Source organism: Talpa europaea (assembly GCF_964194135.1).
Source record: "Talpa europaea genome assembly, chromosome: 10".
NCBI lineage: Eukaryota > Metazoa > Chordata > Mammalia > Eulipotyphla > Talpidae > Talpa > Talpa europaea.
Window position 1 is genome coordinate 75,461,640 of NC_140077.1, and position 14,894 is coordinate 75,476,533.

A 14,894-nucleotide genomic window follows, 5' to 3' on the forward strand; every position below is an offset into this window, starting at 1 on the left:
TGTTTTACACACACATAAGACACATTGGGTTTCCATCTAGTTTGCTCTAATTTTCCCATAATACTTCTAACTAGAAGACGTGTGAGTCTGTCATGGTCACCAACATCATCATCATCGATACCTCTGGCATTATTAGACTTTCCTAAATAAAAACATATTTTGCAAATTTCTTGATTGTTACTTCTTGGTCTATTTAGTAATAGATTTTAAAGGTAACAGTCAAATCTGATTTTACTAGATTTTCTTATTATGATATGTTACAAAAATTTTATGAATTTTTATACCAAACTCCCAAATCTTCAGTTTACCAAGAGTGCTATATATATACAAATATAGGTGTGTGTCACCTGATGGAGATACATTCTGAGAAATGCATCATTAAGGTGATCTGGTCACTGTGCCACACAAACTTAGATAGTACAGCCTACCTACACACCTGGTTTGTATGTCACTGGCCCATGGGGAACACTGTCGGATATGTGATCCCTGGTTGATGGAAATGTCATTAAGTGACACATGACTATAATGTCATTTTCTGTAGATGCCATGATATGAAAGAGAGAGGAAAACAATGCTCTCAGCATTATTCCACACTGAGTAGACACAGTATGCTGTTCACAGTAAATATAGAGAGGAATAAATCAAATATGAAACCAAAACTTAAGAAAACTCTTAGACACAAAATGATATAAAAATCAGAGAAATAATAAGCCTCCCCTACAAAGCTGTATGTATCTAAAGTTCTTTTAAAAGTCTATTGCAGGGGCCTCCCTGGTAGCACAGGCGGTTGAACGCAGCTCTGTGAAGCTGTCCGCAGCCTCTACAGTGCCGGGTTTGATCCTGACTGGCCAGGGAGAAACCCACATGGTGCAGCAGACCTCTCCTGTCTGGCCCGCTGCTCCCCTCAGCAGTGTATATTGTCAGTCTGCCTGTTCTGTTCCCTGCTCTGTCTCTGGTGAATCCTTTCACCCTCCCGCACATCTGGCCTGTACCCCGGTTCTTGTATAAATAAATAAATGTTTAAAAAAAAAAGTCAATTGCAGGTCTACATGTAGAGGAGAGAAAGGATTTCAAAAAAGCAGCATAACCTTGGTAGAAAACCGAGACAGAAAGCTAGAGTCAGACAGACTTGGGTTCAAATACCAGAATGACCTCTGAAATCTAGGTTATGGAAAATTGCCATCTCTATTTCTACTTCCTCATTATTAAATGGAATAATATCACCTACTTGGTGGAGTTGTAAAGATAATTTCAAAAAAACAAAAGGCATAATACAATACTTGGTACATAGTAGCACTCAGCAAGCAGCACTAATTATAATTATGGCACATGGTGATATCTACTGTGTTAAAGTACTTTTGAAAATTAACATAAAAAATTAAGATGGTAGGGCCTCCCCTGGTGGCGCAGTGGTTGAGCGCTGGGCTGCGAGGCTGCCCGCAGCCTCTGCAGCACCGGTTCATACCCCAGCCGCAGACAAGGGTCCCACAAAAAAAAAAAAAAAAAAAATTAACATGACCTGGGGAGGAACAAAGAAAAATAAAAATAGCTGATGGGTGATTTTGGGTGATGTGTCAAAATGGATGATATTTGTATGAATGCATTATTTTTTCTTTTATATAAATTTGCTTTAATGTTATTTTGCTATTTTGCAGTAAATATAGAACTGAATACATGAAACATGAAAACCAAAATTTGAAAGAACTCTTAATTTTCTTGGAATGTGAGTAATTATCCCATGATGTTTCTATTATATTGAAGTTTTTGAAAGAGAAATATGGCAACAAGGTAACATTGTTACTTAAAATTTCTTCAAAAGAATTCACAAAATATTTTGCTTTTATCAGTTATTTTGCAAATTACCACATTTCATAGATAGGAAACAATATCAATCAGAAATTTGATCTTTTTTTAATAATTAAATATTTCATGTCTGTTTCATGTCTATGGTATGCTTTCAATTTCTCTCTACATCTCAGATTTCTCAATTGCAAAATGACAGAGGTAGATCAGATGTTCTCACCCAAGATTCTTTTTGCTGTAACTTCCTGGAACTTGATAATCCTATAACAACTTGAATATATATGACCAGCCTTGCAGCTCTATTTTTAAGCCACCCTGAAATAGTCTTTTACTAGGGTGGTAGTCCCTAGAGCTGAAGATGTACTGACTCTTATCACTACACCAATGAGCCCAATGAGAGCTGGAGAGCTTAGAAATCCACAGGAGAGAAAGCAAAATGATTGATGATTTGGAAATTGATTTTAAATGAAATTAAAGGGAGGGCATGCTTATTAGATTAAAGGCAGCTAAGGGCTGGATTAAGAAGGCTAATGACAAAGACTTCATTACTTAAAAATATACAGAGGTCAAACTGCAGATAATGATCAATGTCCCTCTTCCACTTCTACTATGAATAAAATAATAGGAAATGTGTACAACATTAAATGGAGCAATATGGACCAGATTATAGCTTTAAAACTATGAGTTTCCCAATAGCTGCAGAATTCCTAAGGGCAGGGACTGTGACATCACTGTATATCAGCATCTACTACACAATCTGGCATCTAGGAAGTACTCATAAATATAAGGCCAAAAGAAATTAATAAAGGATCATTCTAATTTATAAAAATTCAAGCCATAAAAGTATATATGGATAGAACAGGAAATTTATATTCTCTTGATATTAAAAAAAAAATGAAGATTCTAGAAAAAAATGGAATAGCCTTCTTAACAATAATTTATATATAAGGATAAAACTCATTTTATTTCAAAGTTATTTCCCTTAAAAACCCTTGAGCCTTGGTGATCCTGTCATGGACTGGCTATAGGGCATAAAGAGCTAAAGCCAAGCAGCCTCCACTCTCACCTGAAAACTGATACCAATCATGAATATGCTGCTGGTTTTAAATATCTCCTAAGCACTTAGAGCTCTAGAGGTCAAATTCTCCTCCTCCAGTATGGCAGTTGGTGAGGTATGAATGGGTAGGTCCTTGTGCTGGGAGAGCTCGCCAACAGGTGAAATGATTCTGAACCCATAAAGTGCAGCTTGGTCATGTTTCAAAACCATTTTCTATTACCCCTAGTGATTTATAATGAGATGAGTCATTCTTCTGACCTCAATTTTCATGCTATTTACTGTCAAAGGGGAACATCTAAACATGGAGAGGAAAATCAATACAAGAGGCAGGATTATAAAGCACTGAAGCTGCAGCTGAAGAACCCAAACAGAATCTGCCTGGGCACTTTATTTATTTTTTTAAAGATTTATTTATTTATTTATATAAGCACTGGGTACAGTCAGAAGCGCAGGAGGGTGAGAGAATTCACCAGAGCCAGAGTGGGGAACAGAACAGGCAGACTGACGAAATACACTGCTGAGGGGAGCAGCAGGCATGGCAGGAGAGGTCTGTTGAGCCGTGTGAGTATCTCCCTCTTTTATAATGAAGCTCAAAGACCAGCGGTAGTCTTGAGGAGGGCTTGGAATCACATTACTGAACTGGAACTTTGAATGATATTTCACAATAAAGGAACTTCAGTTAAGGCTTCAGTTAATGGGAAAGATGAAAAGTTCATTAAGAAAGTTTTCTCCATTGTCATCATCACTGACAAATACTTACACACTTGGGTTCTAATTTAAATGTGCTGGGCACCATGCCCTACAGTAGTCAATATACTACACCTTTATTTAAACCATTTTATTCATAATGTTCACAATTTACATTTTTAGAACTGATCACTGGCATCCCAATGAGAAGAGTTAACTTACTAATAGAATAAATTAGTCAAGAGTAGCTTGAAACTTCAAAACTCCAATAGGCCATCATCAATGGCCACTAAACCACAATGAGAGAGAAAATTAGATATTATGAGCCTCCTGATGGAAATGTACATAACTATCTATGATGTACACTTGCCAAAAAATTCAAATCTGAATCAGATCAAAAATCTAGATCTGATTTCTAGTTTATAATAAATACAGGACAGAAAGGAACATATTAACACTATAAGCATGCAGTTGGCAAACTCCTGATTGTGGGAAACTCTATAGTATAAATATTTCAATTTTTCAACAGGAAGCAGAAAAAAATGAGAAGGAAACTACATATCAATAGTGTCTTAAAATACATGTGAATCAATGCATGCTTATTTGAACCCTAATTTTGAAAAAAGTGTAAAAAATCCATGAACTATCAGGAAAATTTAAACACTGTTGAATATTTTATGAATGAGTAGTCAAGTTTTAGATGTGATTTTTCAAATTGTGATTATTTTTAAGTCTTATCTTTTAGAAATGCATGTTAATTTATATGCAAAAGTCAGGTTTTATGATAAATATATCAAGGGCATTCAGAGCACGGCAGTGTAAAATATTTCCCAAAAATTATATTAGAATATGATTACAAAAGATTGTCACAATATTATAATAGTTAGGTTACTAAGTATGGAATCATTTCTAAATTCTTTTTTTTTTAAAGATTTATTTTTTATTTATTTATACAAGCATTGGGTACAGTCAGAAGCGCGGGAGGGTGAGAGAATTCACCAGAGCAAGAGCGGGGAGCAGAGCAGGCAGAAGGACTGAAGCACACTGCTGAGGGGAACAGCGGGCGGCAGGAGAGGTCTGCACACCATGTGAGACCCTCGCCTGGAGGCCGGGGATCGAACCGGCGCTGTAGAGGCTGCGGGCAGCTTCGCAACCAAGTGCTCAACTGCTGCGCCACCGGGGAGGCCCCATTTCTAAATTCTTACATAAATCCATTCCATCACTACAATGTAGTTAATTCATTAGAAACAACAGATGAACTTTTTAAAAAAGATTTATTTATTTATACAAGAACTGGGGTACAGGCCAGAGGCACGAGAGGGTAAGAGAATTCACCAGAGACAGAGTGGGGAACAGAACAGACAGACTAACGAAACACACTGCTGAGGGGAGCAGCAGGCGAGGCAGTGGGTGAGGCAGGAGAGGTCTGCTGCTCCATATGGGTTTCTCTCTGGCCAGCTGGGAACCGAACTGGCACTGCAGAGGCTGCGGACAGCTTCACAGAGCTGTGCTCAACCCTTTGCACATCAGGGGAGGCCCCAGATCAATTTTTTTTTTTTTTTTGGTGGGACCCTCACCAGCAGCCGGGGAACAAACCGGCGCTGCAGAGGCTGCGGGTAGCCTTGCAGCCCAGTGCTCAACCGCTGCACCACCAGGGGAGGCCCCCCAGATCAACTTTTAATATTGAGAATTAAGACTTCAGTTTGTTACAGGGCAACCCATTGCTCAGGACATCCTTTCCCTCTAACAAGTTTTTCAATGAAATTGCGTCATGAACAAATATAAACTCTCTATGCCTGATAAAACTTCAAGCCTCCCAAATTTACTCAAATTGCTTGCAATCTAAACTTTAAGATTTAAGAAGTAATTTTTAAAATTATACTACAAACACAGAAAGAAAAAAAAAATCAACCCTCAAACATTCAAGGCCAAATAAAGGGGCGAAAATTCCTACAAATTGAACAAGTTTCAATTAGCAAACCAACTGAGCTTTCAATCCCTTGCTCTATATAAAATTCCCCATCAAGATCTTTAATCTGGATTTATCATTACTATGATTTATTAAAGGTCCCAAACTTCCATCTTTCACCATCTGTAGGTAGAAAGGTATAAATATGATCATTTCCCTCCATAAATATAGATGAAAGTCACAATTACTGATTAATACAATACTCCCTCCATCCTGTCTAACCTCCAAGAGCCTGAAGCTAGAACAGAAAATCACTATGTAGCCAGTTTCCTATTATAAATGGTAACAGGAAGCAGCTATTCTAGAGCATTCTCAAGTTCTATTTAGTTTCTAAAATGTATCAATTGCTAACTAACAAGTCACAAGCAGCACAAACTCAACTAGAGAGTAATGTCAATAAATGAAGTGAAAGAGTAAAAGGCAGAGGAAACTGTCAGTGTTCTCCCAAAGCCGCCTTCCAATGATAGTGCTAAGTTTGTGAAATGGGCCAAAACAGACTGAGAAATAAAATAATCTAAACTTGTTAACTAGCCTTTCAATAATAAGCATATGGCATTCTGTCCTTAGTATCAGGATTTTTTTTTTAAAGATTTATTTATTTATGCATACAAGAACTGGGGTACAGGCCAGAGATGTGGGGGCGGGGGGCAAGAGGATTCACCAGAGACAGAGTGGGGAACAGAACAGGCAGATTGACTGAAATACACTGCTAAGGGGAGCAGTGGGCAAGACAGGAGAGGTCTGCTGTGCCACGTGGGTAGCTCCCTGGCTGGCTGGGGCTCAAACTAGTGCCGGAGTGGCTGCGGATAGCTTCATAGGTTGCCTCTTAACCCCTCGTGCCACCAGGGAGGCCCAGTGTCAGGATTTTAATATCTTAACTCATAAATAATGAAACCATTTGAGCTGGCCAGAAACCAGAACTTTAGGAGTCTTCATGATATTTTGGGCCCTAATTTATAGTTATAATCATATTGATATAGATCTATTTTTTCCCAGAAGTTAACATAAAGACTAACTTGTTCTCCTTAATGGCAAACAAATTTTATGTAGTTTCCACAAAATTCCTTAAAAACAGCTCTCTACTGGGCCTCCGTGTTGGCTCAGCAGGTTGAGTGCAGTGCTGTGAAGCTGTCTGCAGCCTGTAGCTCCTGTTCGATTCCGGGCCAGCCAGGGAGATACCCACATGGCACAGCAGATCTCTCCTGTCTCGTCTGCTGCTTCCCTCAGCGGTGCTTTGGTCCATCTGCCTGTTCTGTTCCCTGCTCTGTCTCTGGTGAATCCTCTCACCCTCAGCGCCTCTGGCCTGTACCCCAGCTCTTGGATAAATAAATCTTTAAAAACAAACAAAAAATAGCTCTCTCCGAAATATCTTTTTCCAAGGTTGACCAAATCCAACAGTTATTTTAAAGCCTTGTCCTCAATTTTATTTTGCACTATTGATCAAATATTCCTTGAAACTCTTTACATTGTGTTTCTTGGTTCTCCTCTATATTTAGTTTCTTATTGCTGCTGTAATAAATGCCCACAAACTCAATGACTGAAAATAATACATTTATTATCTCCCAAATCTGGAGGTCAGAAGTATGAAATCAGTCTCACTGAGCTAAAATCAAGTTGTCAGCAGGGCTGGTTCCTTCTAAAGGGTCTGAAAGGAGACTTTTTCAGCTTCTAGGGTTGCTGATATTCCTTGGGTCTGGCCTCTTCCTAGGAGCACCCCAATCTCTTGCTTCTGTCATCACATCTACTGCCTTCCTCATACAATGTGGGATTACTTTTTCCACCTCAAAATCCTATATTAATCACACCTGCAAGGTCCCTTTTACCATGTAAGGTAACATATTCACAGGTTCTGGAAATTATTGATAGGAAGTGGACATACATCTGTGAGGGGGCATTCAGGCTACCACATACTCCCATATTCTTTTTTTTTTTTTAATAGAGGCATGTTTTATTATTTATTTATTTGTTTGTTTTGTTTATACATGCACTGGGTACAGTCAGAAGCGCGGGAGGGTGAAAGAATTCACCAGAGCCAGAGTAGGGAGCAGAGAAGGCAGAAGGACTGAAGTACACTGCTGAGGGGAGCAGCGGGCGGCAGGAGAGGTCTGCGCGCCATGTGGGACCCTCCTCTGGTGGCGGGGGAGCAGCCGGGGATCGAACCGGCGCCACAGAGGCCGCGGGCAGCTTCGCAACCCAGCGCTCTACCGCTGCGCCACCGGGGAGGCCCGTATACTCCCATATTCTAACTTGAATTTCTGCATTCTCTGCCTACCACCAAACTGTGTTTTTTCCTCTTCTCTTTTATATTTCCCCCCTCCTCTTCCACACTCATTGCTTCAACTCTCATCTTTGTACTAGTGTTGAAGTCTCTCATTTTAAATGAGAAAACTGGAGCCTAGAAAGGGAGGTGACTAACCCTAAATCACATAGAAGCCTAGAGGATATTGCTACTGGGATAGCTTCAGAGCACCTCAGCCTAATATTGGACTGAATCCTACTTCTATCTGAGTAACACAAATCTTTCAGACTCACAGGCATGAAACATAGTATCCTTCCACCCCTCCCCTTATTTCCAGTTTCTAGGCTAGTTCTTTCCTCTCTGTCCTTCCATTCATTCTAAAATCCAATCAAATTCTGCATTCCAAATTCAAATTCAGTATTCAAAAGAAGTATTCTAAAATACTGTTTTGGTTGGGTTAATTCCCCTGCCCAAACCCACAAAGGTCCTCTACCGAAGGACATCATCAAGTCTTCTTGGTCTGACGTTTGATATTCAAAGCCCTCTAGGATGTCATCCCCATTCCTAATCCTCCAAACATATCTGCTAGGACTCCCCAGTGTCTCTGCCTACACATCACACTCATTCCAATTTCTCTGCCCACAGTGCTCTGCCATCCTCGACTGCCTTCTTTTGTCCCTCCACTTACAAGGACTTCTAAGTACATCTTTGAAATGAACATATTATTGTCTTAGTCGTCTGTCCACCCTAAATATAAATTGCTCCACCTTTCCACTTTCCCTCATGACTTCCTATTTCTACCTTTCTTCCAGGGAAATAGTCTTAATCTCCCTGAGGCTATAGATTGAAGCATATCTAGAATGACAGAGGATATACTGAGTTGAATTCCGGTCTGGGAATAACTGTGACAGTCAAAACTCGAATACTGAGACTATTACAAAACTAGCATGGGCTTCAGTCAAGTAGTAGAGAATCACTCTAGGCTCCTATGAATTGTCCAAATGAGGACTTATTAGACTTCATGAGAGACAAGATCTATGCAGACTGATAGTCCTCCACCACACCCAGCACAGATACAATATATTTTGAAGGAATAAGTGGACAGTCACACTGAGTCCCAGAAAATTTCCTTTCCCAATGCAAGCTCTTGCCTCTTAGAAAAGTTCAGTTCAGTTTTAAGAGCCTACATTTAGACCTAAAGCACTCATGATCAAAATGTAAGAATACCAAGATAGGTACTAATAATCAAACTTGCAAAACAAGTAAATAAAGAAATGTAAAGTACCAAACCATACAGAATTATTAACCTACCCAGCATGCCATACAGTGTGTACATAAATGAAATGGGAGATACTTTGTGAGCAAACAAGTGATTTCAGGGGTTACATAATCAGATTAACATCTTTTTACTGAAGATTCTAGAATATTAAGGGCATACACAACAAATCTTATTCACTCAAATTTAGTGTGCATCAGTCTCCAAGGCTTTTATCAGTGCGGGTCTAACCTTTGAGATCCTTCTTATCCCAGTCTATTTCAAGAATTATTAATAGGCCCCCTGAGTTTGTTATCTTTGACTCAAGCACCTCGTGGTCTAAGCAAAGGCTGCCAAGAAAGAAAGGTCTCTAAGTCAAAAGTGGCATCAAGGCACCACAACCTGAAGTGCAAATCATCTATGACCTTGTGGGAAGAGAAGAATTGTCCCCCATATCATCTGGGGGTTTCTTCCAACATGCCGAAATGATATCTTTAGTTGGCCATGAGGCAATGGCCAAAACAAAAGAAAGGACAATGATCCTGACAATTCATAAGATGCTTGTATAACAGATGGACAGTTGAACTAAATAACACAGATATTTGTACCAGTCTCCATTTCACAGAAAAAGAATCAGTCATAAAGTAGACTGGCTACTCAGTTCCACATTTCAAAAATAATATTCTATGTACCTTAAGAGTTCTTCAGACCCTGGAGAAACATACTGTTAACTCTGCAAAAGTTAGATGACTTGTAAAAGAGTTCCTGAGCCAATAAAGGCCTCTTGTCTTGATTCAAACAAAGAGATGGTTTCTCAACAGAAGGCTGTTTTGACTTCATACCTTTAAGCAGCTTAATCTTTAGCTGAATTTGTCCAAGACTGAGTACACCTATTCAATCCAACTCATTGTTAGCCCTGTGAATAGGGAGGAATACCTACATTGCATTTGCATGTTTGTTTTTTTTTTTTTTTAAATCCATAGTTGTCATTTCCTTCCTCTGCTATTTCAAGAAATTACTGAGCATATTAACTGAGGGAAGCTGCACTTTATAATTTGGGGTGGTGGTAAAGAGAGACGAAAAAGTACCAGGGAGGTCAATCTCAGGAGAAGAGATCAGAAAAGTGGTTATTAGCAGGTTTGGGAAGGAGATGTGTACCATGAGTAACCTCAAAGTAAATTTATTCTCAAGCTACTATTAAAATTCATATTGTCAAGACCACACTCAGCCAGCAGAGTCACTTGAAAAGAAACAGGACTATTGAGTTACACTAAGAAAACTCTCATTTAATAGAATAAAGATTCAATAAAGAACACATGGCCAAGAAAGCTGGATTCTATGTCTCTAGCCTCTATGACCCATGAATGGTTTCTTCTACGATCTGCCCCAATCTCCTTCCCAGCCCAAATACATTTGTTTAAAATAAGAACTCGACTTCTGAAAGAGTTCAAAAATTTAAAATAATGAATGAAAAAAAATGAAATAATAAAAAGAATGAATGAGTGATCCTCTTAGCACTATCTTGTTTTTATATTCAATGCCTTATTAGGTGGGATATAAAGCTCTGGAATCGAAATATGAAAAGGCCAGGCCTAGGGCAACTTCTCTCCTTTTTAATATTGAACAAGTAATTTTCTGAGCTTCAGATTCCTCACCTGTAAAATGGAAACAACAATATCCTACTACCTGCCACAACTACTTCAGAAGATCTCTGCTGAGATTCACACAAGGTTAAAACACATCAGTTAAAAATATAAATTTTAAACTGCAAAGCACTTTAAAAATGTAGACTGCTACCTTACGAGGGACAGTGTTATAAACAGAAAAAAAAATGGATACAAACAAAATGAAAAGGAGAAATTTCTTCCATCTTAAAGAGAAGGGTTGCAATCATGGTGAGGAATCATTTTAAGCTACTGGCTAATATATTCTGGAAAGTGGTTTGACATAAAATTCAATTATTATTTAGAAATGGATTCTCATGCCAACACACTCACTTTGCACAGACGGCAGAAGAAGAAAAATCAGAAAAATTAAGAGTGGGTGTCCAGTTCTTGGCTTACCAAAATAACTGATGAAGTTCCATTTGGGGAGGGAGGATGCAGATAGCTATGACAGTCGGTATATTCAGAATATGGTTGCATAAGGTGAGAGAAGTAAAAGCGTTATTACAGAGCACAGAACTGCAGGTTATTCACGAGCTGGGTAATATACTATATATAGGACATGTGGTTTCTATAAGAGGGCTTTAGGCAACAGTGGGGAGAAAAGCTATTCCATAAGTATCAAACAAGCATAAGTAATTCAGTAGGTTGGGTCTCCATAGGAAGCACTTAAGGAGGTAATACTGCTGAGAAGTATGTAAGACACCCATAGCAATGAGGTCAGGGGTGTTCTAGGAGCTATAGTCTGTTGGAGACACAAACTCTTTTGGAATCATTACAAATCAGCAAAGCAAGAGGTGTGGTTTCAGAAGATTTGCTTGACCTAACCCAACATAGGGATATATTCTTTCAGAGATCTAAGACATTCTCTAACAGGGTCATACAAATAGAAAACTGAATTTTCTGAAAGGGATCAGACAAATGACATTGACTATGCTTATGAGTGACACGATGTATAGGCACACCAACCAGACAGAAGTGAAGATGACTAATCTATAGAAACAACATCAGGGACCAAATCACTGGTAACCATGACAACCCAAGTAGGTGGAGGGAAATACAAACACTGACCAGGCAGCGGGGTGACACTATTGCTTCAGGTAGAGACCCTGGGGTTGGAAAAACACTTGATGAGCCGAGGAAGCTGGCCGAGAGTGAAACCGACTAGCCCCAAGGAACCCGGCTCCATGCAGGAGGGTTGGCACTGACACTAACACTCTCCGTGGGGCGGTTCGCAAGGGTCACAGGCTGATCTATAGAAACTGGACGCCTAAGACAGAGAAAGGAGTTACCTGGTGCAGGGCTGTCAATCCGTCCACGTTGACCGTGTCGATGTCGGCACCTCTTGACAGAAGCTTTTTCACCTCGTCAGTGTCCCCGCTAGAGCAAGCGGCCAAGAAGACAGCCCCGTCTTCAAAGCGGACCCTAGGGCTCCCGCGACGCGTCTGCGATTGCCGCCCCGCGCCTCGTCGCTCCGCGGGCTCCTGTTCTGTCAGCGAGCCCCGCCAGCGCCGAAGCTGCTCAGCCCGCCGCATTCGCGCCGACTCCGCGCGCTTCCCGCCCAAGTGCTCCAGTTCCGCCATTGCTCCGGCCTCAGTAGTCGCCGCTGAAACTACCACCACTAGATTGCCGTTGCTGCTCGGGTTGCCACTGCCGCCTCCCTCAGAGCGGTTCACCCGGGAGCAGAAGGCGGAGACCCCCGCACCGCCATCTTTATTCCTCCCGCCACTAGCACCGCCCGCACGCTCACCCGGCTTCCACGCGCAGGCGCTGCCCGCGCCTCGGGTCATCACGGGACTTGTAGTAACTAGCCTGCCCTGAGGCCAAACCCTGGCCTTCAGGGAACTACAAATCCCTGGATGCATCAGAAACGAGGCGTGGACAGGCTGCTCCCCGACTTCGCCGCAGGACTCGGCGGGGTCACCTTTGCCCTAAAGCTGGAACTGTTTCCCGGACTGGGGTCAGCTTCTTTGGGTATGTTGGGAGTCGTAGTTTATTCTTGTTATGACTACCAACTAGTCTTGGCTGCCTGGTCATCAGATCAGTCCTTTGAAGTGGAAAAGAGGCAGTAATTATCCCTTTTTTCTATGATGTCTAATAAAGTACCCCAAAAACTCAAGTACATGTCCTGGTTCTACATCTAAAGTTTGTTAATATTATAACATAATATATTAACGTATTCATCAAGTGAACCTAAACGTCTAAGGGGAGGGGAGCACGCACACACATAAAGTTACGTGTTATACACAAACACTGTCATCATGACTTTTACTCTACGTCTTGAAAATATCCTGGAAAGGATGTATCCAAGTATAGTGTAAAAAGCATAAGCTTTGAATTCACATCCTTAGACAAAGTATTTGACTTCGCAGAGCCTGTTTCCTTACGTGTATAATGGAATAATACCTCAAAGGGTAGTCGTGTGGATTAAATAAGATAATGTATGCAAGGATGCCTAGTACTCTCCTGGTGGCTATCAGTTCACAATAAACATTAATTTCTCTCCTTTCTCCCTCCTCTACCCTTTTCATGGATTTTAAATTCTTAGGAGAAAAAAATGGATGTCTTGTCTTCCGTGCCCCCCTTCCCTCCCAGTTATAGAAAGATACTATGGAACACAGTAAGTAGGTAAGTAGGATATTTTCATATTTAAAAGCTGTCTGATTTAATAACTATACCCCCTGATGCCTTTGCCCTGGACAAAATATAATGTGTGATAACACAGTGAAAGAGAATATATGCAATTACTAGGTCCTTTAATTTCTCTGTATGTTTGAAATTTTTCATTTAAAAATATTGCAAAACTGACTAGGGCATTGTAAAACAGAACTTTATTATTATTCCACACTATCATCATGCGTAACAATATATTCATAATAGACTTTAATGGTGTATCCCCTAAATACCTTGTAAATACTAATTCAGTCTTACAGAATCTTTGTGAACTGTGAATAACAATGTGCATTAAAATAATGAGGGTATAATCACATGTTCTTCACATAGCCTCATTTTCCTCACTGTATGTATTCAATTAGAGTCACCATAAATCTTGCCACATTCATCGTATGTTATAGTCAAAAACTCTTTGAGATTTACTTTGCATTTTGTCAACATGGAACTCAGCCTCTTGCTGATATTTAAAATTGCCCACAAACTCTTAAACAACTAACCCTATAAAAGAAACACTGATATTAAATCAGATAGGAAAACATAACCAACTAGAAGTCTAACTCTCTTCAAGAAGTAGCTATTAGCTAAACTCTGCCCATCTGTCAAGAAGCCAAGGAAGGGGCAAGGTCTGGCATAACACAATTTATGGAATCTTAGGAAACACATCTCTGACAGCAATCCACATATACCACTTTAGTTAACTTTTTTAAAAGATTTATTTATTTATGCATACAAGAACTGGAGTGTAGGTCAGAGGTGGGGGGGGGGGTGAGAGGATTCTCCAGAGACAGACTGGGGAGCAGAACAGGTGGATCTACTGAAATACACTGCTGAGGGGAGCAGTGGGTGAGACAGGAGAGGTCTGCAGCATCATGTGGGTTATCTCCTTGGCCAGGGATCGAACATAAATTGCAGTGGTGATAGCTTGATAGTGCTATGTTTTTAACCCCTGTACCACCAGGGAGGCCCCATATGTACCACTTTAATATTACGTTCTGATACATGATAATGCTATAGAAAATGTATGTATAATTGAAGTATTTATTTTATTAATATAGTGGTTTTCTAATAAGGATTTTTTAATTGTAAAATTTTCAGGGATCAGTAATGTTACATTTCTTTTAATTATATTCTTTCCCCATTCGGAATCAGGAAAAAAGAACTATCAGTTGTATAAATAAGATAAAATTGGCAGAATCAAATCCTCACTTTCCCAGGAAGTATGAACTTAAATATCAATAGGAAGAATTCAGTCTCAATTCTAGGAAGTTCCAGAAAGTATTTCCTTATGTCTATTTTATTTGCTTCCCCCACCTTGAGGTAGTAAGAGTATAATATCCTTTTTAGAGTTTTTAAAGGAAAATTACATAAGTTCCTTGGATAACTTAAGTGTATACCTACCTGAAAAAAAAAAGGAATGTGTCTTCCAGCTATGTGATATGGAAAGCAGTTAAAATTATTATAATGTAATAGATTTAACTGGCACAGCAAAAAAAAAAAAACGTATGCCACAAAAAATAAATCAAATTGATCTATGTACAATGACTTGA

General features: G+C 39.8%; 1 protein-coding gene across 6 annotated transcripts in view; it reads right to left on the reverse strand.

Moving 5' to 3' along the window:
• Positions 1–12,257, reverse strand: part of PPP1R12B (protein phosphatase 1 regulatory subunit 12B) — a gene marked incomplete at both ends in the record, with an annotated part of 173,196 nt that extends 160,939 nt beyond the window's left edge. For all 6 annotated transcript variants that reach the window (XM_084246413.1, XM_084246412.1, XM_084246409.1 and 3 more), the window contains one exon: positions 11,967–12,257. In XM_084246413.1, coding sequence (XP_084102539.1) covers positions 11,967–12,257 — 291 coding nt within the window. The remainder of the gene's footprint in view (positions 1–11,966) is intronic.
• Between the last annotated feature and the right edge of the window lie 2,637 nt (positions 12,258–14,894).